Source organism: Mustelus asterias, unplaced genomic scaffold (genome assembly GCF_964213995.1).
Source record: "Mustelus asterias unplaced genomic scaffold, sMusAst1.hap1.1 HAP1_SCAFFOLD_506, whole genome shotgun sequence".
NCBI classification, from domain to species: Eukaryota; Metazoa; Chordata; class Chondrichthyes; order Carcharhiniformes; family Triakidae; genus Mustelus; species Mustelus asterias.
The window spans coordinates 83985-107421 of record NW_027590458.1 but is presented as its reverse complement, the minus strand read 5'-3'; the positions used below and the strand labels follow the sequence as shown (position 1 = coordinate 107421).

General features: G+C 53.9%; 1 protein-coding gene across 1 annotated transcript; it reads right to left on the bottom strand.

The window, feature by feature from the left end:
- Positions 1-1903: 1903 nt before the first annotated feature.
- On the bottom strand, positions 1904-23431 carry LOC144486892 (uncharacterized). Its single transcript, XM_078204923.1, has 7 exons — positions 23410-23431; positions 18968-19057; positions 12771-12866; positions 9325-9414; positions 7297-7371; positions 5600-5685; positions 1904-3899 (listed from the first exon to the last, which is right to left on the bottom strand). The coding sequence occupies exons 1-7, from the start codon at positions 23429-23431 to the stop codon at positions 3804-3806; spliced, it is 555 nt and encodes a 184-aa protein (XP_078061049.1). The 3' UTR covers positions 1904-3803.
- Positions 23432-23437: the final 6 nt, after the last annotated feature.

Below are 23437 nucleotides of genomic sequence, written 5' to 3'. Positions count from 1 at the left end.
ATCCCACACCTTTTTACTACAGCTGCTGTAAAAGCAACTGAGCTTGAGTTCTCCGTGTAAGCCTAGCTCCACCCAGTTGCATGATATTACTGTCAATCATCCCCAAACAAGTCCTCCTCTGCAAAAGCCCAGGGGAAAAGACCAAACACAACAGAGCAGCGTTAGTTCAGATTAAAACATTCTAACAATGAGGAGCATTTATCCTGCTGCAGCAACAATACAGGATGCCGGATTAAGACCCAGCGGCACCAATAATTAAACAAAAAACATTTTCCGACATTATGCTCTGTTTGCCAGAGCTGTGCCCACTGTCTTAACCGGACTCCATCACCTTGTAACATCCTTGACCCATTTATGTCCTCCTTATACTTTACCATCTCACCTATTTAAAAGTAGGTGTCAGAAGACCTCTTCACGCTAACTCTCCATCTCCTGTTAACTGGATGTGGCTGATGTTACCTGTCAGGGTGTGCCAACTCGGAACGTCACTTCATGGTGCTGTACAGTTTGGTTTACCCGAGTGGTGGGAGAGAAGCATCGTGCAAGACCCAGTGAGAACCGTAACTAACCCATCATAGAATCGCACAGTGCAGAAGAGGCCATTCGGCCCATTCAGTCTGCATTGACACACGAGAAACACCGAGCCCTCCCACCTAATCCCATCTACCAGCATCGGCCCGTACCCCTGAATGTTCTGACCTGCCAAGCACCATCCAGGTAGTTTTTAAAGGGTGTGAGGCATCCCGCCTCCACCACCCTCCCAGGCAGCGCATTCCAGACCCTCACCATCCTCTGGGTGAAACAGCTTTTCCCCACATCCCCCCCTAAACCTCCCGCCCCCTCACCTTGACCCTATGTCCCCTCGTGACTGACCCTTCAGCGAAGGGGAACAGCTGCCCCCAATCCACTCTGTCCTTGTCCCTCATAATCTTATCCACCTCGATCAGGTCTTCTCTGCTCCCGAGATAACAGCCCGAGTTTGTCCAGATTCTCCTTATCGCTCCCACCCTCTAATCCAGGCAGCATTCCTGGGAAACCTCTCCTGCACCCTCTCCAAAGCCGGCACATCCTTCCCTGTGACGTGGTGACCAGAATCGAACGTGAGACTCTATAAGTGCGGCCTGAGCAGAGTTTTATGAAGCCGCAACGTGACATCCGGACTCAGGTGAATGGTCATTCTCTAAATCATTTGCCCTCTGCTCAGACATCACTAATGTTCAAAACTAATCACATCTCCAAAGATGTGCGGGTTGGGTGGATTGGCCATGCTAAATTGTCCCTTAGTGTCCAAACATGTGCGGGTTGGGTGGATTGGCCATGCAAAATTGTCCCTTAGTGTCCAAAGATGTGCGGGTTGGGTGGATTGGCCATGCTAAATTCCCCCTTAGTGTCCAAAGATGTGCAGGTTAGGTGGATTGGCCATGCTAAATTGTCCCTTAGTGTCCAAAGGTGTGCAGGTTGGGTGGATTGGCCATGCTAAATTGCTCCTTAGTGTCCAAAGATGTGTAGGTTGGGTGGATTGGCCATGCTAAATTCTCCCTTAGTGTCCAAAGATGTGCGGGTTGGGTGGATTGGCCATGCTAAATTCCCCCTTAGTGACCAAAGATGTGCAGGTTGGGTGGATTGGCCATGCTAAATTCCCCCTTAGTGACCAAAGATGTGCAGGTTGGGTGGATTGGCCATGCTAAATTCCCCCTTAGTGTCCAAAGATGTGCAGGTTAGGGGGATTGGCCATGCTAAATTGCCCCTTAGTATCCAAAGATGTGCAGGTTAGGGGGATTGGCCATGCTAAATTGTCCCTTAGTGTCCAAAGATGTGCAGGTTAGGGGGATTGGCCATGCTAAATTGCTCCTTAGTGTCCAAAGATGTGCAGGTTAGGGGGATTGGCCATGCTAAATTCCCCCTTAGTGACCAACGATGTGCAGGTTAGGGGGATTGGCCATGCTAAATTCCCCCTTAGTGACCAAAGATGTGCAGGTTAGGGGGATTGGCCATGCTAAATTGCTCCTTAGTGTCCAAAGATGTGTCGGTTGGGTGGATTGGCCATGCTAAATTCCCCCTTAGTGTCCAAAGATGTGCGGGTTGGGTGGATTGGCCATGCTAAATTCCCCCTTAGTGACCAAAGATGTGCAGGTTGGGTGGATTGGCCATGCTAAATTCCCCCTTATTGTCCAAAGATGTGCGGGTTGGGTGGATTGGCCATGCTAAATTCCCCCTTAGTGACCAAAGATGTGCAGGTTGGGTGGATTGGCCATGCTAAATTCCCCCTTAGTGACCAAAGATGTGCAGGTTGGGTGGATTGGCCATGCTAAATTCCCCCTTAGTGTCCAAAGATGTGCAGGTTAGGGGGATTGGCCATGCTAAATTGCCCCTTAGTGTCCAAAGATGTGCAGGTTAGGGGGATTGGCCATGCTAAATTGTCCCTTAGTGTCCAAAGATGTGCAGGTTAGGGGGATTGGCCATGCTAAATTGCTCCTTAGTGTCCAAAGATGTGCAGGTTAGGGGGATTGGCCATGCTAAATTCCCCCTTAGTGACCAAAGATGTGCTAGTTAGATGGATTGGCCATTCTAAATTGCCCCTTAGTGTCCAAAGATGTGTGGGTTAGGTGCACTGGCCATGCTAAATTGCCTGAGTGTCCTAAAGGTGTGCAGGTTGGGTGGATTGGCAGGTGTGTGGGGTTACAGAGATAGGGCCTGGGTAAGAAACTCTGTCAGAGAGTCGGTGCAGGCTCGATGGGTTGAATAGCCTCCTCCTGCACTGCAAGAGCTCTGAGAAATCGGAGGATTTGTTTGAAAGGTCTCTCTCTCTCTGCCCCTCTCTCTCTGCCCCTGTCTATCTCTCCATCTCTCTCTCTCTTCACTGTCTATCTCTCCCTCTATCTCTTTCTGTCTTTCATTCTTTCTCTCTGCCCCTCTCTCTCTGCCTATCTCTCCATCTCTCTCTCTTCTCTGTCTATCTCTCCCTCTATCTCTCTCTGTCTTTCATTCTCTCTCTCTGACCCTGTTCAATGTCAGTGTTGAATCATTTCCCCATTCTACACAAACCTCCATTCAAGTGGGGATATCGGAGATGTTTCACCTTTCACAGGGGCTGTCTGGTGTCCTTCAAGCTTCAATAATCGTGTCACGGCATTAACACGGCAATGAAGTTACTGTGAAAATCCCCTAGTCGCCACACTCCGGCGCCTGTTCAGGTTACACTGAGGGAGAATTTAGCACGGCCAATGCACCCTAACCAGCACGTCTTTCAGACTCTGGGAGGAAACCGGAGGAAACCCACGCAGACACGGGGAGAACGTGCAGACTCCGCACAGACAGTGACCCGAGGCCGGGAATCGAACCCGGGTCCCTGGCGCTGTGAGGCAGCAGTGCGAACCCACTGTGCCACGGTGCCAGCCCTTGTCCCTGTTATCAGTGCTGACAACTCCCTGAATCTCAAAGGGCCGGACGCAAAGGGAGATCTTTCATCCACTTCCCTCAGTCAGGGGCAGAACCCTTCACCCCGGGACGGGACACAACTGGAGGGTCAGTCTGGTTCCAACTGAGCAGCAGACATTCTTTACAAAACGGGACTTTAATTCCCTACTGAAAGTGATCAGAAACAAATGCTTCAAGCTCCCACTCCCTGCAGCCTAACACACAGTAAATATGGCTTTAACTCTCACATACGTCTCACTGGAGATGAACCCTGTGCTTGCGGGGAAACGAGGTGAGGTTAAGGTCGAACGGTCCTGGAGCGAGTCTGGGAATCGCACCCAGACCGGATCACGGGATCCGGTTGCTCGCTCACAGGGTGATCTCCCTCAGGGATCCGGCTCGTCCACATCCCAGCACTGGACCTCCACCTCATCCCAATCGATCGGCTGCTTTGGACATTGATCCTGGAACACCTGCTGCACCTGGAAAGCACAGAGGAGAAAGGATGAGTGTGAGAGCGGAGAGAGAGAGAGACAGAGAGAGAGACACAGAGAGACAGAGAGAGAGAGAGACAGAGAGACAGAGAGAGAGAGACAGAGAGAGAGAGAGAGACAGACAGAGAGAGAGAGAGAATCAGAGAGAGAGAGACAGAGAGAGAGAGACAGAGAGAGAGAGACAGAGAGAGAGAGACAGAGAGAGAGAGAGAGAGAAAGAGACAGAGAGAGAGACAGAGAGAGACAGAGAGAGAGAGACAGAGAGAGACAGAGAGAGAGAGAGACAGAGAGAGAGAGACAGAGAGAGAGACAGAGAGAGAGAATCAGAGAGCGAGAGAGAGAGAGAGAGAGAGACAGAGAGACAGAGAGAGAGAGAGAGAGACAGAGAGAGAGAGAATCAGAGAGAGAGAGACAGAGAAAGAGAGACAGAGAGAGAGAGACAGAGAGAGAGAGAGACAGAGAGAGACAGACACAGAGAGAGAGACACAGAGAGAGAGAGACAGAGAGAGAGACAGAGAGAGAATCAGAGAGAGACAGAGAGAGAGAGACAGAGAGAGGGAGAGTTACAGAGACAGACAGAGAGAGAGAGAGAGACAGAGAGAGAGAGAGACAGAGAGAGAGAGAGACAGAGAGAGAGACAGAGAGAGAGTGGGGGAGAGAGAGTGGGGGAGAGAGAGTGGGGGAGAGAGAGTGGGGGAGAGAGAGTGGGGGAGAGAGAGTGGGGGAGAGAGAGTGGGGGAGAGGGAGTGGGGGAGAGACAGGGTGGGGGAGAGACAGGGTGGGGGAGAGACAGGGTGGGGGAGAGACAGGGTGGGGGAGAGACAGGGTGGGGGAGAGACAGGGTGGGGGAGAGACAGGGTGGGGGGGAGACAGGGTGGGGGGGAGACAGGGTGGGGGGGAGACAGGGTGGGGGGGAGACAGGGTGGGGGGGAGACAGGGTGGGGGGGAGACAGGGTGGGGGGGAGACAGGGTGGGGGGGAGACAGGGTGGGGGGGAGACAGGGTGGGGGGGAGACAGGGTGGGGGGGGGGAGACAGGGTGGGGGGGGGAGACAGGGCGGGGGGGGAGAGACAGGGTGGGGGGGAGACAGGGGCGGTGGGGGGAGACTGGGTGGGGGGGGAGACAGGGGCGGTGGGGGGAGACAGGGGCGGTGACGGGGGGGGGGGGGAGACGGGGGGGGAGAGAGAGAGACGGGGGGGAGAGACAGGGGGGGTAGAGACAGGGGGGGAGAGACAGGGGGGGAGAGTAAGGGGCGGGAGAGTAAGGGGCGGGAGAGTAAGGGGCGGGAGAGTAAGGGGCGGGAGAGTAAGGGGCGGGAGAGTAAGGGGCGGGAGAGTAAGGGGGGGGGGGGGAGAGACAGGGGGGGAGAGACAGGGGGGGAGAGATACAGACACCAAGAGAGAGGGGGACAGAGAGAGAGAGACGAGGAGATTCACAGAGAAAGAGATACAGGGGGAGAGAGAGAGAGCAGTCGGCCATTCAGCCCATCTGGAGACTGTTATTAAAACTGTGAGGCCATTCAGCCCCTCTTGTTGTGGGGTTGGGGGTGAGAATGGGCAGAGGGGACGCGATGGGAAGGGTTAATGATTGTGAGCTGGAATCAGCAGTCAGTGAGTGCTGACAGTGAGAGGGACGATGTCCTCTCTCTCTCTCTCTGGTGTTGAGCCTCAGTGTAATACAAACTCTCACCCTCCTCAATGCCACCTTCTTTGCTGTGTCATCGTCCAGTTCCGTCATTGAAGAGATCTCCACATTAATGGTCTGGGACTCAGAATCTAAACACAACACACACACCGTCAGCAAGTTCCACACAGCCAGGGTTTAGTGTAGGAGGCAGCATCGATCGAGTAATATCCCTCGCAGAGAATTCACCTCCCCGTCCCGTCTGTTTAACACCATCTCCATTCTCACACACTCTCTGTGTCTCCCACATTAAGAGTTTTAACAACACCAGGTTAAAGTCCAACAGGTTTATTTGGTAGCAAATACCATAAGCTTTCGGAGCGCTGCTCCTACGTCAGATTGATTGGAAATCTGCTCTCAAACAGGGCACAGAGACACAACATCAAGTTACAGAATACTGATGAGAATGCGAATCCCTACAACCAGCCAGATCTTAAAGATACAGACAATGTGGGTGGAGGGAGCATTAAGCACAGGTTAAAGAGATGTGTATTGTCTCCAGACAGGACAGCCAGTGAGATTCTGCAAGTCCAGGCAGGCTGTGGGGGTTACTGATAATGTGACATGAAGCCACCATCCCGGTTTAGGCCGTCCTCATGTGTGCGGAACTTGGCGATCAGGAACTTGGCTACAAGCACAGCAAGAAAGATCTGGCTGGTTGTCGGGATTCGCATTCTAATCTGTAACTTGATGTTGTGTCTCTGTGCCCTGTTTGAGAGCAGATTTCCACTCCATCTGACGAAGGAGCAGCGCTCCGATAGAGAATGGTATTTACTACCAAATAAACCTGTCGGACTTTAACCTGATGTTGTTAAAACTCTTACTGTGTTTACTCCAGTCCAACGCCGGCACCTCCACATCATGACTCCCACATTAACCCAGAACATCGCCGTCACTCCCCACAGTACGAACCCCACTCGGTGGCCATTCACTACTCTGTGATATCCCACTGCCCTCACTCACTCCATCCCACACCCCTCACTCGCTCCAACCCACTCCCCTCACTCGCTCCAGCCCACTCCCCTCACTCACTACATCCCACTGCCCTCACTCACTCCATCCCACACCCCTCACTCACTCACTCCATCCCACTCCCCTCGCTCGCTCCATCCCACTCCCCTCGCTCGCTCCATCCCACTCCCCTCACTCGCTCCATCCCACTCCCCTCACTCCCTCCATCCCACTCCCCTCACTCCCTCCATCCCACTCCCCTCACTCGCTCCATCCCACTCCCCTCACTCACTCCATCCCACTCCCCTCGCTCACGCCTCTCACTCACTCCATCCCACTCCCCTCACTCACTCCATCCCACTCCGCTCGCTCACGCCATCCCAATCCCCTCGCTCACTCCATCCCACTCCCCTCGCTCACTCCATCCCACTCCCCTCGCTCACTCCCCTCACTCACTCCATCCCACTCCCCTCGCTCACTCCATCCCACTCCCCTCGCTCACTCCATCCCACTCCCCTCGCTCACTTCCCACACTCACTCCATCCCTCTCCACTGGAACTAAATGCACTCTGTCTCTGGTTTACAATCTCTCCATTCAGGTCATTAAATTCCACTTTATCTCTACAATTATTCTCACTCACTCACTGCTCCCACTCCATCAGGAAATGCCGGAGTGAATCTTCAGGACTGACATCTTCAGATGTCACACTGAGGGATTAATTCATCGTCAACATTGACTGAGTTTCACCTACCTGGGATTGAAGAACCCGCTTGGACAGTGGATGATTGGTCAGTTTTCCCCCCACTGTCCCGAGTTGTGGATTTTCCTGGAATGAGATGAAAAGACTTCACAACTTGCGATTGGACAATCCCACAACAGACCATAATACTCAGACCAGATTCTGGACAATATCTTGACCGAAACATTTCTCAAACATTCCTCTTCTGAAAGTCTCGTCAGGGCAATACACCACATTTCTCGAATAAGGTCGCAAAAAGAGATGCACTGTCGAAGTTTTCGATCTGGGACTCATCAGGACTCAGATACAACAAAAGCCATCTTCACAGGGACAAACATTATGTGAAGCGTGGGAAAGATGGTGCTGATTAGTTGGCATTTAATTTACATATCGGAGACTGCAAACCAACTAATCAGCCTCCTGCTCCAATGGAGTGTAAATTATTTCTCCCTTTGAGGTTTTGTACCCTTGATAATCTGTCATGATGAGTTCAAGATGAAAAGTTTTGACTGCATTTATCTCACCTCAGAGATTCACAAATTCAGTCACTGCGCCCCAATCCCCTCACTCACTCCATCCCACTCCCCTCACTCACTCCATCCCACTCCCCTCGGTCACTACCCCCCACTCCCCTCACTCACTCCATCCCACTCCCCTCACTCACTACATCCCACTCCCCTCACTCACTACATCCCACTCCCCTCACTCACTCCATCCCACTCCCCTCACTCACTCCATCCCACGCCCCTCACTCACTCCATCCCACTCCCCTCACTCACTCCATCCCACTCCCCTCACTCACTACATCCCACTCCCCTCACTCACTACATCCCACTCCCCTCACTCACTCCATCCCACTCCCCTCACTCACTCCATCCCACTCCCCTCACTCACCATCCCACGCCCCTCACTCACTACATCCCACTCCCCTCACTCACTCCATCCCACTCCCCTCACTCACTACATCCCACTCCCCTCACTCACTCCATCCCACTCCCCTCACTCACTCCATCCCACGCCCCTCACTCACTCCATCCCACTCCCCTCACTCACTCCATCCCACTCCCCTCACTCACTCCATCCCACTCCCCTCACTCTCTCCATCCCATTCTCCTCACTCACTCCATCCCACTCCCCTCACTCACTCCATCCCACTCCCCTCACTCACTCCATCCCTCTCCGCTCACTTACTCCTTCCCACTCCCCTCACTCACTCCATCCCACTCCCCTCACTCACTCCATCCCACTCCCCTCACTCGCTCCATCCCACTCCCTTCACTCACTGCACACACACCCCTCACACTGTATCCCACTCCCCTCACTCACTCCATCCCACTCCCCTCACTCACTCCATCCGACTCCCCTCACTCGCTCCACCCCACTCCCCTCACTCAAACCATCCCACTCCCCTCACTCAATCCATCCCACTCCCCTCACTCAATCCATCCCACTCCCCTCACTCACTCCATCCCACTCCCCTCAGTCACTGCATCCGACTCCCCTCACTCACTCCACCCCACTCACTCCGTCCCTCTCCCCTCAATCACTATATCCCACGCCCCTCACTCACGGCATCCCGCCCCCTCACTCACTGCATCCCGCTCCCCTCACTCACTCCATCCCACTCCCCTCACTCACTCCATCCCACTCCCCTCACTCACTCCATCCCACTCCCCTCACTCACTCCATCCCACTCCCCTCACTCACTCCATCCCACTCCCCTCACTCACTCCATCCCACTCCCCTCACTCACTCCATCCCTCTCCCTTCACTCACTACATCCCACTCCCCTCACTCACTCCACTCCCCTCACTCACTCCAGTCCCCTCACTCACTCAATCCCACCCCCCTCACTCACTCCATCCCACTCCCCTCACTTACTCCATCCCACTCCCCTCACTCACTCAATCCCTCTCTCCTCACTCACTCCCTCCGTCTCTATCTGGAATGTGCTCCGATGCTGTCCCAGGAAATGATTTTCCGACTGTCTGGGGGGTTGGGATGAGGATTCCAGTGGGAATGTTCCCGGAATTCAGTTACCTGAGGTTGGAGATCCGCCTGGGACAGAGGATGACTGCTGGCTGGATTCGCCAGTCGACTGGTCCCCGTGTGTGGGAGGTGTGGGTGTCCCTGAATCCACAAAGGGTTAAAGAACCTGGTGTCAGTGAATATTGGGGACTAACGGGACAGAGCCTCACACTGCTGTTACTCTCTGAACAATATCACACCGTAATCTTTCCAAAAGGTTCATGTTCCAAACCCACCAGATTGTCGCAATCAACCCCCTAAAACCAGACGCAATAGGAACAGGAGTCACCCATTCAGCCCTTCCATCCTGCTACCCCATTTAATCAGGACATGGCTGATCCAACACTATTTTATATTTGAGTTATTATTATCACATGTATTGGGAGACTGTGAAAAGTATTGTTTCTTGCACGCTATACAGACAAAGCATACCGTTCATAGAGAAGGAAAGGAGGGGGTGCAGAATGTAGTGTTACAGTCGGAGCTACGGTGCAGAGAAAGATCAACTTAATATTTGATTTGATTTATTATTGTCACATATATTGGGATACAGTGAAAAGTATTGTTTCTAGCTTGCGATACAGACAAAGCATACTGTTCATAAAGAAGGAAAGGAGAGAGTGTGGAATGTAGTGTTACGGTCAGAGATAAGGTGTAGAGAAAGATCAGCTTAATGTGAGGTAGGTCTATTCAAAAGTCTGACGGCAGCAGGGAAGAAGCTGTTCTTGAGTCGGTCGGTACGTGACCTCAGACTTTTGTATCTTTTTCCCGAAGGAAGAAGGTGGAAGAGAGAATGTCCGGGGTGCGGGGGGTCCTTTGCCCCGAGGCAGCAAATGGTATGTTGGCCTCCATAGCAAGAGGATTTGAGTATCGGGATAGGGATGTTTTGCTGCAATTGTACAGGGTGTTGGTGAGGCCACACCTGGAGTATTGTGTACAGTTTTGGTCTCCGTCTCTGAGGAAGGATGTTCTTGTACAAAGATGTCGAGTGTTGGTAGGAGAGGTACTCAATACAATTATTGTTACCGGGGAGGCAGTGCTTGGTAGACTAACGGGACTGAAGGTGGACAAGTCCCCAGGCCCGGATGGAATGCATCCCAGGGAACTGAAAGAAATGTCAGAGGTAATAGCGGATGTGTTAGTGGTTATTCATCAAAATTCACTGGATTCTGGGGTAGTGCCGGCGGATTGGAAAAGGGCGAATGTTACGCCGCTGTTTAAAAAAGGAAATAGACAAAAGGCGGGTAACTACAGGCCGGTTAGCTTAACGTCTGTAGTTGGGAAAATGCTGGAATCCATCATTAAAGAGGAAATAGCAGGCCATCTGGATAAGAATGGTTCGATCAAGCAGACGCAGCATGGATTCATGTGGGGAAAGTCGAGCCTGACGAATTTGTTGGATTTTTATGAAGATGTGACCAGTGCGGTTGATCGAGGGGAACCGGGGGATGCGGTGTTTTTGGATTCCCAAAAGGCGTTTGATAAGGTGCCTCACAAAAGGTTGCTGAAGAAGATTGGGTCACACGGAGTTGGGAGTAAGGTGTTAGCGTGGATTGGGGATTGGCTATCCGACAGGAAGCAGAGAGTCGGAATAAATGGGTGCTTTTCTGGTTGGCAGATGGTGACTAGTGGCGTGCCGCAGGGATCGGTACTGGGGCCTCAACTATTTACCATTTATATAGGCGATCTGGAGGAGGGGACTGAGTGTAGGGTAACAAAGTTTGCTGACGACACGAAGATAAGTGGAAAAGTGAATCGTGTGGAGGGCGTAGAAGGTCTGCAGAGAGATTTGGACAGGCTGAGTGAGTGGGCGAGGATCTGGCAGGTGGAGTATAACGTTGGCAAATGCGAGGTTATTCACTTTGGAAGAAATAATAGCAAATTGGATTAGTATCTAAATGGAAAGAAATTACAACATGCTGCTGTGCAGAGGGACCTGGGGGTCCTTGTGCATGAGTCGCAAAAACCCAGTCTGCAGGTACAACAGATGATCAAGAAGGCGAATGGAATGTTGGCCTTTATCGCGAGGGGGATAGAATATAAAAGCAGAGATGTCTTGCTGCATCTGTACAGGGCATTGGTGAGGCCGCAGCTGGAATACTGTGTGCAGTATTGGTCCCCTTATTTGCGGACGGATATATTGGCCTTGGAGGGAGTGCAGAGAAGGTTCACCAGGTTGATACCAGAGATGAGGGGTGTTGATCATGAGAAGAGACTGAGCAGATTGGGTTTGTATTCGTTGGAGTTTAGAAGGCTGAGGGGTGATCTTATCGAGGCATATAACATAATGAAGGGGCTGGATAGGGTAGAGGTGGAGAGATTCTTTCCACTCAGAAAGGAAACCAGAACTAGAGGGCACAGCCTCAAAATAAAGGGGGGTCAGTTTAGGACAGAGTTGAGGAGGAACATCTTCTCTCAGAGGGTGGTGAATCTCTGGAATTCTCTGCCCACTGAAGTGGTGGAGGCTACCTCGTTGAATATGTTGAAGTCACAGATAGATGGATTCCTGATGGGATCAGGCGGGTAAGTGGTACTGATCCACTTCAGATCAGCCATGATCTTATTGAATGGCGGGGCAGGCTCGAGGGGCTCGATGGCCTACTCCTGCTCCTATTTCTTATGTTCTTATGTTCGAGAGGGAGCGCAGCGAAGGTTTCCCAGGCTGATTCCTGGGATGGCAGGTCTGTCATATGAGGAGAGACTAAGTCGGTTAGGATTGTATTCACTGGAGTTCAGAAGAGTGAGAGGGGATCTCATAGAAACTTATAAAATTCTAACAGGATTAGACAGGGTAGATTCAGAAAGAATGTTCCCGATGGTGGGGGGAGTCCAGAACTGGGGAGTCATAGTTTGAGGATAAGGGGGAAACCTTTGAGGACTGAGATGAGGAGAAATGTCTTCACCCAGAGGGTGGTGAATGTGTGGAATTCACTCCCACAGAAAGCAGTTGAGGCCAAAACGTTGTGTGATTTTGAGTGGATATTAGATATCGCTCTTGGGGCTAAAGGGATGGAGGGATATGGGGCGGGGGGGGGAGAAAGGGGGGTGAGGGATCAGGATATTGAATCTGATGATCAGCCATGATCATAATGAATGGCGGAGCAGGCTGGAAGGGCCGAATGGCCTCCTCCTGCTTCTAGTTTCTGTGTTTCACTGTTTCTCTGAGCTTCTGACCCTGTGTGCCAGCATCCTGGCTCTCAGAGACGATGACCCTCCCTCCCTCCCCTTCCCCCCGCCCCCCAAGTCCCGCTCTGTCCCACAGCTTTCTGCAGCCTCTCTCCATTTAAACAATGATTCCCCGTCTCATTCTCCCTTCCAAACGGAACAATCTCACAATTTCCCAGGTGCAATTCCATTTCCCAATCCCCTCGGTCGCTACTCCCGCTCACGCCAGTCGGGAATTCCGGCTGGATATCTGGGGAATGTCGAATCCGGATAAACTGGCGGCAGATTGATACCTGAGTATGGAGATTCTGTCGGGATTGGGGAACCTGAGTCAGTGGATTCCGGCTGGGATTTATCATCGGCTCCCAGATTTGGAGCTGTCCCTGGATCTGTGACAAGGGAGGAGATATGGGAGATCACAGAGCAGGAATCATCTCAATCCTTCATCTGTTTGTATCGGAAATTCAGACCAATTTACACTTCCCAATTTATTCCACCCGGAATCAGTCAGTGCCCAGAAACTGTGTCACACCGAGACATTAAATCACACTGCACTCTGCACGCAGCACACTAACTCCTGTCACTGAATCCCACTGCCCTCGCTCCCTCAATCCCACTGCCCTCACTCCCTCAATCCCACTGCCTTCACTCCCTCAATCCCACTGCCCTCACTCCCTCAATCCCACTCCCCTCACTCCCTCAATCCCACTGCCCTCGCTCCCTCAATCCCACTCCCCTCGCTCCCTCAATCCCACTCCCCTCACTCCCTCAATCCCACTCCCCTCGCTCACTCAATCCCACTGCCCTCACTCCCTCAATCCCACTCCCCTCGCTCACTCAATCCCACTGCCCTCACTCCCTCAATCCCACTCCCCTCGCTCACTCAATCCCACTGCCCTCACTCCCTCAATCCCACTGCCCTCACTCCCTCAATCCCACTCCCCTCGCTCCCTCAATCCCACTCCCCTCACTCCCTCAATCCCACTCCCCTCGCCCCCTCAATCCCACTCCCCTCGCTCCCTCAATCCCACTCCCCTCGCTCCCTCAATCCCACTCCCCTCGCTCCCTCAATCCCACTGCCCTCACTCCCTCAATCCCACTGCCCTCACTCCCTCAATCCCACTCCCCTCACTCCCTCAATCCCACTCCCCTCACTCCCTCAATCCCACTGCCCTCACTCCCTCAATCCCGCTCCCCTCGCTCCCTCAATCCCACTCCCCTCGCTCCCTCAATACCACTCCCCTCGCTCCCTCAATCCCACTCCCCTCGCTCCCTCAATCCCACTGCCCTCGCTCCCTCAATCCCGCTCCCCTCGCTCCCTCAATCCCACTCCCCTCGCTCCCTCAATCCCACTGCCCTCACTCCCTCAATCCCACTCCCCTCACTCCCTCAATCCCACTCCCCTCACTCCCTCAATCCCGCTCCCCTCGCTCCCTCAATCCCACTCCCCTCGCTCCCTCAATCCCACTGCCCTCGCTCCCTCAATCCCACTGCCCTCACTCCCTCAAACCCACTGCCCTCACTCCCTCAATCCCACTCCCCTCGCTCCCTCAATCCCACTGCCCTCGCTCCCTCAATCCCACTGCCCTCACTCCCTCAATCCCACTGCCCTCGCTCCCTCAATCCCACTGCCCTCGCTCCCTCAATCCCACTCCCCTCCCTCCCTCAATCCCACTCCCCTCGCTCCCTCAATCCCACTGCCCTCACTCCCTCAATCCCACTGCCCTCGCTCCCTCAATCCCACTCCCCTCGCTCCCTCAATCCCACTCCCCTCACTCCCTCAATCCCACTGCCCTCGCTCCCTCAATCCCACTCCCCTCGCTCCCTCAATCCCACTGCCCTCACTCCCTCAATCCCACTCCCCTCGCTCCCTCAATCCCACTGCCGTCACTCCCTCAATCCCACTCCCCTCGCTCCCTCAATCCCACTGCCCTCGCTCCCTCAATCCCACTGCCGTCACTCCCTCAATCCCACTGCCCTCGCTCCCTCAATCCCACTGCCCTCACTCCCTCAATCCCACTCCCCTCGCTCCCTCAATCCCACTGCCCTCGCTCCCTCAATCCCACTCCCCTCACTCCCTCAATCCCACTGCCCTCGCTCCCTCAATCCCACTCCCCTCACACCCTCAATCCCACTCCCCTCGCTCCCTCAATCCCACTCCCCTCACTCCCTCAATCCCACTGCCCTCACTCCCTCAATCCCACTCCCCTCGCTCCCTCAATCCCACTCCCCTCACTCCCTCAATCCCACTGCCCTCACTCCCTCAATCCCACTCCCCTCACTCCCTCAATCCCACTGCCCTCGCTCCCTCAATCCCACTGCCCTCGCTCCCTCAATCCCACTCCCCTCAATCCCACTCCCCTCACTCCCTCAATCCCACTCCCCTCGCTCCCTCAATCCCACTCCCCTCGCTCCCTCAATCCCACTCCCCTCGCTCCCTCAATCCCACTGCCGTCACTCCTTCAATCCCACTCCCCTCGCTCCCTCAATCCCACTCCCCTCACTCCCTCAATCCCACTCCCCTCACTCCCTCAATCCCACTGCCCTCACTCCCTCAATCCCACTGCCCTCACTCCCTCAATCCCACTGCCCTCACTCCCTCAATCCCACTGCCCTCGCTCCCTCAATCCCACTCCCCTCACTCCCTCAGTCCCACTCCCCTCACTCCCTCAATCCCACTCCCCTCGCTCCCTCAATCCCACTGCCCTCACTCCCTCAATCCCACTCCCCTCACTCCCTCAATCCCACTGCCCTCGCTCCCTCAATCCCACTCCCCTCACTCCCTCAGTCCCACTCCCCTCACTCCCTCAATCCCACTGCCCTCACTCCCTCAATCCCACTGCCCTCGCTCCCTCAATCCCACTCCCCTCACTCCCTCAGTCCCACTCCCCTCACTCCCTCAATCCCACTGCCCTCGCTCCCTCAATCCCACTCCCCTCGCTCCCTCAATCCCACTGCCCTCACTCCCTCAATCCCACTCCCCTCGCTCCCTCAATCCCACTGCCCTCACTCCCTCAATCCCACTCCCCTCGCTCCCTCAATCACACTGCCCTCGCTCCCTCAATCCCACTGCCGTCACTCCCTCAATCTCACTCCCCTCGCTCCCTCAATCCCACTGCCCTCACTCCCTCAATCCCACTGCCCTCACTCCCTCAATCCCACTCCCCTCGCTCCCTCAATCCCACTGCCCTCGCTCCCTCAATCCCACTGCCCTCACTCCCTCAATCCCACTCCCCTCGCTCCCTCAATCCCACTGCCATCACTCCCTCAATCCCACTGCCCTCGCTCCCTCAATCCCACTCCCCTCACACCCTCAATCCCACTCCCCTCGCTCCCTCAATCCCACTCCCCTCACTCCCTCAATCCCACTGCCCTCACTCCCTCAATCCCACTCCCCCCGCTCCCTCAATCCCACTCCCCTCACTCCCTCAATCCCACTGCCCTCACTCCCTCAATCCCACTCCCCTCACTCCCTCAATCCCACTGCCCTCGCTCCCTCAATCCCACTGCCCTCGCTCCCTCAATCCCACTCCCCTCACTCCCTCAATCCCACTCCCCTCACTCCCTCAATCCCACTCCCCTCGCTCCCTCAATCCCACTCCCCTCGCTCCCTCAATCCCACTCCCCTCGCTCCCTCAATCCCACTGCCGTCACTCCTTCAATCCCACTCCCCTCGCTCCCTCAATCCCACTGCCCTCGCTCCCTCAATCCCACTCCCCTCACTCCCTCAATCCCACTCCCCTCGCTCCCTCAATCCCACTCCCCTCGCTCCCTCAATCCCACTCCCCTCGCTCCCTCAATCCCACTCCCCTCGCTCCCTCAATCCCACTGCTGTCACTCCTTCAATCCCACTCCCCTCGCTCCCTCAATCCCACTGCCCTCGCTCCCTCAATCCCACTCCCCTCACTCCCTCAATCCCACTCCCCTCACTCCCTCAATCCCGCTGCCCTCACTCCCTCAATCCCACTGCCCTCACTCCCTCAATCCCACTGCCCTCACTCCCTCAATCCCACTGCCCTCGCTCCCTCAATCCCACTCCCCTCACTCCCTCAGTCCCACTCCCCTCACTCCCTCAATCCCACTCCCCTCGCTCCCTCAATCCCACTGCCCTCACTCCCTCAATCCCACTGCCCTCACTCCCTCAATCCCACTGCCCTCGCTCCCTCAATCCCACTCCCCTCACTCCCTCAGTCCCACTCCCCTCACTCCCTCAATCCCACTGCCCTCACTCCCTCAATCCCACTGCCCTCGCTCCCTCAATCCCACTCCCCTCACTCCCTCAGTCCCACTCCCCTCACTCCCTCAATCCCACTCCCCTCACTCCCTCAATCCCACTCCCCTCACTCCCTCAGTCCCACTCCCCTCACTCCCTCAATCCCACTCCCCTCGCTCCCTCAATCCCACTGCCCTCGCTCCCTCAATCCCACTGCCCTCACTCCCTCAATCCCACTGCCCTCACTCCCTCAATCCCACTCCCCTCACTCCCTCAATCCCACTGCCCTCACTCCCTCAATCCCACTGCCCTCGCTCCCTCAATCCCACTGCCCTCACTCCCTCAATCCCACTCCCCTCACTCCCTCAATACCACTCCCCTCGCTCCCTCAATCCCACTCCCCTCGCTCCCTCAATCCCACTCCCCTCGCTCTCTCAATCCCACTCCCCTCGCTCTCTCAATCCCACTCCCCTCGCTCCCTCAATCCCACTGCCCTCGCTCCCTCAATCCCACTGCCCTCGCTCCCTCAATCCCACTCCCCTCGCTCCCTCAATCCCACTCCCCTCGCTCCCTCAATCCCACTCCCCTCGCTCCCTCAATCCCACTCCCCTCGCTCCCACTCCCCTCACTCCCTCAATCCCACTCCCCTCGCTCCCTCAATCCCACTCCCCTCGCTCCCTCAATCCCACTCCCCTCGCTCCCTCAATCCCACTGCCGTCACTCCCTCAATCCCACCCCCCTCGCTCCCTCAATCCCACTCCCCTCGCTCCCTCAATCCCACTCCCCTCGCTCCCTCAATCCCACTCCCCTCGCTCCCTCAATCCCACTGCCGTCACTCCCTCAATCCCACTCCCCTCGCTCCCTCAATCCCACTGCCCTCACTCCCTCAATCCCACTCCTCTCGCTCCCTCAATCCCACTGCCCTCACTCCCTCAATCCCACTGCCCTCGCTCCCTCAATCCCACTCCCCTCACTCCCTCAATCCCACTCCCCTCGCTCCCTCAATCCCACTGCCCTCACTCCCTCAATCCCACTGCCCTCGCTCCCTCAATCCCACTGCCCTCACTCCCTCAATCCCACTCCCCTCACTCCCTCAATCCCACTCCCCTCGCTCCCTCAATCCCACTCCCCTCGCTCCCTCAATCCCACTCCCCTCGCTCCCTCAATCCCACTCCCCTCGCTCCCTCAATCCCACTCCCCTCGCTTCCTCAATCCCACTCCCCTCGCTCCCTCAATCCCACTGCCCTCGCTCCCTCAATCCCACTCCCCTCCATCCGTCAATCCCACTGCCCTCGCTCCCTCAATCCCAGTCCCCTCCATCCGTCAATCCCACTGCCCTCACTCCCTCAATCCCACTCCCCTCGCTCCCTCAATCCCACTCCCCTCGCTCCCTCAATCCCACTACCCTCGCTCCCTCAATCCCACTCCCCTCGCTCCCTCAATCCCACTGCCCTCGCTTCCTCAATCCCACTCCCCTCGCTCCCTCAATCCCACTGCCCTCGCTCCCTCAATCCCACTCCCCCCGCTCCCACTCCCCACAATCCCACTCCCCTCACTCACTCCATCCCACTCCCCTCACACTCCATCCCACTCCCCTCACTCACTCCATCCCACTCCCCTCACTCCCTCCATCCCACTCCCCTCACTCACTTCATCCCACTCCCCTCACTCACTTCATCCCACTCCCCTCACTCACTCCATCCCACTCCCCTCACTCACTCCATCCCACTCCCCTCACTCACTCCATCCCACTCCCCTCACTCACTACAACCCTCTCCCTTCACTCACTACATCCCACTCCCCTCACTCACTCCACTCCCCTCACTCACTCCATCCCACTCCCCTCACTCACTCCATCCCACTCCCCTCACTCACTCCATCCCACTCCCCTCACTCACTCCATCCCACTCCCCTCACTCACTCCATCCCACTCCCCTCACTCACTCCATCCCACTCCCCTCACTCACTCCATCCCACTCCCCTCACTCACTACAACCCTCTCCCTTCACTCACTACATCCCACTCCCCTCACTCACTCCACTCCCCTCACTCACTCCACTCCCCTCACTCACTCAATCCCACCCCCCTCACTCACTCCATCCCACTCCCCTCACTTACTCCATCCCACTCCCCTCACTCACTCAATCCCTCTCTCCTCACTCACTCCCTCCGTCTCTATCTGGAATGTGCTCCGATGCTGTCCCAGGAAATGATTTTCCGACTGTCTGGGGGGTTGGGATGAGGATTCCAGTGGGAATGTTCCCGGAATTCAGTTACCTGAGGTTGGAGATCCGGCTGGGACAGAGGATGACTGCTGGCTGGATTCGCCAGTCGACTGGTCCCCGTGTGTGGGAGGTGTGGGTGTCCCTGAATCCACAAAGGGTTAAAGAACCTGGTGTCAGTGAATATTGGGGACTAACGGGACAGAGCCTCACACTGCTGTTACTCTCTGAACAATATCACACCGTAATCTTTCCAAAAGGTTCATGTTCCAAACCCACCAGATTGTCGCAATCAACCCCCTAAAACCAGACGCAATAGGAACAGGAGTCACCCATTCAGCCCTTCCATCCTGCTACCCCATTTAATCAGGACATGGCTGATCCAACACTATTTTATATTTGAGTTATTATTATCACATGTATTGGGAGACTGTGAAAAGTATTGTTTCTTGCACGCTATACAGACAAAGCATACCGTTCATAGAGAAGGAAAGGAGGGGGTGCAGAATGTAGTGTTACAGTCGGAGCTACGGTGTAGAGAAAGATCAACTTAATATTTGATTTGATTTATTATTGTCACATATATTGGGATACAGTGAAAAGTATTGTTTCTAGCTTGCGATACAGACAAAGCATACTGTTCATAAAGAAGGAAAGGAGAGAGTGTGGAATGTAGTGTTACGGTCAGAGATAAGGTGTAGAGAAAGATCAGCTTAATGTGAGGTAGGTCTATTCAAAAGTCTGACGGCAGCAGGGAAGAAGCTGTTCTTGAGTCGGTCGGTACGTGACCTCAGACTTTTGTATCATTTTCCCGAAGGAAGTAGGTGGAAGAGAGAATGTCCGGGGTGCGGGGGGTCCTTTGCCCCGAGGCAGCAAATGGTATGTTGGCCTCCATAGCGAGAGGATTTGAGTATCGGGATAGGGATGTTTTGCTGCAATTGTACAGGGTGTTGGTGAGGCCACACCTGGAGTATTGTGTACAGTTTTGGTCTCCGTATCTGAGGAAGGATGTTCTTGTACAAAGATGTCGAGTGTTGGTAGGAGAGGTACTCAATACAATTATTGTTACCGGGGAGGCAGTGCTTGGTAGACTAACGGGACTGAAGGTGGTCAAGTCCCCAGGCCCGGATGGAATGCATCCCAGGGTACTGAAAGAAATGTCAGAGGTAATAGCGGATGTGTTAGTGGTTATTCATCAAAATTCACTGCATTCTGGGGTCGTGCCGGCGGATTGGAAAACGGCTAATGTTACGCCGCTGTTTAAAAAGGAAATAGACAAAAGGCGGGTAACTACAGGCCGGTTAGCTTAACGTCTGTAGTTGGGAAAATGCTGGACTCCATCATTAAAGAAGAAATAGCAGGCCATCTGGATAAGAATGGTTCGATCAAGCAGATGCAGCATGGATTCATGAAGGGAAAGTCGTGCTTGACGAACTTGTTGGATTTTTATGAAGATGTGACCAGTGCGGTTGACGGAGGGGAACCAGTGGATGCGGTGTTTTTGGATTTTCAAAAGGCGTTTGATAAGGTGCCTCACAAAAGGTTGCTGAAGAAGATTGGGTCACACGGAGTTGGGGGTAGGGTGTTAGCGTGGATTGGGGATTGGCTATCCGACAGGAAGCAGAGAGTCGGAATAAATGGGTGCTTTTCTGGTTGGCAGGTGGTGACTAGTGGCGTGCTGCAGGGATCAGTATACTGGGGCCTCAACTATTTACCATTTATATAGACGATCTGGAGGAGGGGACTGAGTGTAGGGTAACAAAGTTTGCTGATGACACGAAGATAACTTCCTTAAAGTGGATTGGGGACTGGCTATCCGACAGGAAGCAAAGAGTCGGCATAAATTTTTCCGGTTGGAGGAAGGTAACTAGTGGCGTGCCGCAGGGATCGGTACTCGGGCCGCAACTATTTACCATTTATATAGATGATCTGGAGGAGGGGACGGAGTGTAGGGTAACGAAGTTTGCAGATGACACAAAGATAAGTGGAAAAGTGAATCGTATGGAGGACGGAGAAGATCTGCAGAGAGATTTGGACAGGCTGAGTGAGTGGGCGAGGATATGGCAAATGGAGTATAACGTTGATAAATGCGAGGTTATACACTTTGGAGGAAATAATAACAAATGGGATTACTATCTCAATGGAAACAAATTAAAACATGCTACCGTGCAAAGGGACCTGGGGGTCCTTGTGCATGAGACGCAAAAGCCCAGTCTGCAGGTACAACAGGTGATCAAGAAGGCAAATGGGATGTTGGCCTATATTGCGAGGGGGATAGAATATAAAAGCAGGGATGTCTTGATGCACCTGTACAGGGCATTGGTGAGGCCGCAGCTGGAATACTGTGTGCAGTATTGGTCCCCTTATATGAGGAAGGATATATTGGCATTGGAGGGAGTGCAGAGAAGGTTCACCAGGTTGATACCGGAGATGAGGGGTTTGGATTATGAGGAGAGGCTGAGGAGATTGGGCTTGTACTCGTTGGAGTTTAGAAGGATGAGGGGGGATCTTATGGAGACTTATAAGATAATGCGGGGGCTGGATAGGGTGGAGGCGGAGAGATTCTTTCCACTTAGTAAGGAAGTTAAAACTGGAGGACACAGCCTCAAAATAAAGGGGGGTCGGTTTAGGACAGAGATGAGGAGGAACTTCTTCTCCCAGAGGGTGGTGAATCTCTGGAATTCTCTGCCCACTGAGGTGGTGGAGGCTACCTCGCTGAATATGTTTAAAGCGCGGATGGATGGATACCTGAGCGGTAAGGGAATTAAGGGTTATGGGGATCAGGCGGGTAAGTGGTTCTGATCCACGTCAGATCAGCCATGATCTTATTGAATGGCGGGGCAGGCTCGAGGGGCTAGATGGCCACCTCCTGCTCCTATTTCTTATGTTCTTATAAGTGGAAAAGTGAATTGCGTGGAGGGCATAGAAGGTCTGCAGAAAGATTTGGACAGGCTGAGTGAGTGGGTGAGAATCTGGCAGATGGAGTAAAACGTTGGCAAATGTGAGGTTATTCACTTTGGAAGAAATAATAGCAAATTGGATTAGTATCTAAATGGAAAGAAATTACAACATGCTGCTGTGCAGAGGGACCTGGGGGTCCTTGTGCATGAGTCGCAAAAACCCAGTCTGCAGGTGCAGCAGGTGATCAAGAAGGCAAATGGGATGCTGGCCTATATCGCAAGGGGGATAGAATATAAAAGCAGAGATGTCTTGCTGCATCTGTACAGGGCATTGGTGAGGCCGCAGCTGGAATACTGTGTGCAGTATTGGTCCCCAAATATGCGGAAGGATATATTGGCCATGGAGGGAGTGCAGAGAAGGTTCACCAGGTTGATACCAGGGATGAGGGGTTTAGATTATGAGAAGAGACTGAGCAGATTGGGTTTGTATTCGTTGGAGTTTAGAAGGCTGAGGGGTGATCTTATCGAGGCATATAACATAATGAAGGGGCTGGATAGGGTAGAGGTGGAGAGATTCTTTCCACTCAGAAAGGAATCCAGAACTAGAGGGCACAGCCTCAAAATAAAGGGGGGTCAGTTTAGGACAGAGTTGAGGAGGAACTTCTTCTCTCAGAGGGTGGTGAATCTCTGGAATTCTCTGCCCACTGAAGTGGTGGAGGCTACCTCGTTGAATATGTTTAAGTCACAGATAGATGGATTCCTGATCGGAAAGGGAATTAGGGGTTATAGGGATCAGGCGGGATAAGTGGAACTGATCCACTTCAGATCAGCCATGATCTTATTGAATGGCAGGGCAGGCTCGAGGGGCTCGATGGCCTACTCCTGCTCCTATTTCTTATGTTCTAGAGGGAGCGCAGCGAAGCTTTCCCAGGCTGATTCCTGGGATGGCAGGTCTGTCATATGAGGAGAGACTAAGTCGGTTAGGATTATATTCACTGGAGTTTAGAAGAGTGAGAGGGGATCTCATAGAAACTTATAAAATTCTAACAGGATTAGACAGGGTAGATTCAGAAAGAATGTTCCCGATGGTGGGGGAGTCCAGAACTAGGGGGGTCAGAGTTTGAGGATAAGGGACCTTTGAGGACTGAGGTGAGGAGAAATTTCTTCACCCAGAGGGTGGTGAATGTGTGGAATTCACTCCCACAGAAAGTAGTTGAGGACAAAACGTTGTGTGATTTTGAGAAGATATTAGATATCGCTCTTGGGGCTAAAGGGATCGAGGGATATGGGGCGGTGGAGGAAGGGGGGTGAGGGATCAGGATATTGAATCTGATGATCAGCCATGATCATAATGAATGGCGGAGCAGGCTGGAAGGGCCGAATGGCTTCCTCCTGCTTCTAGTTTCTGTGTTTCACTGTTTCTCTGAGCTTCTGACCCTGTGTGCCAGCATCCTGGTTCTCAGAGACGATGACCCTCCCTCCCTCCCCTTCCCCCCGCCCCCCCAAGTCCCGCTCTGTCCCACAGCTTTCTGCAGCCTCTCTCCATTTAAACCATGATTCCCCGTCTCATTCTCCCTTCCAAACGGAACAATCTCACAATTTCCCAGGTGCAATTCCATTTCCCA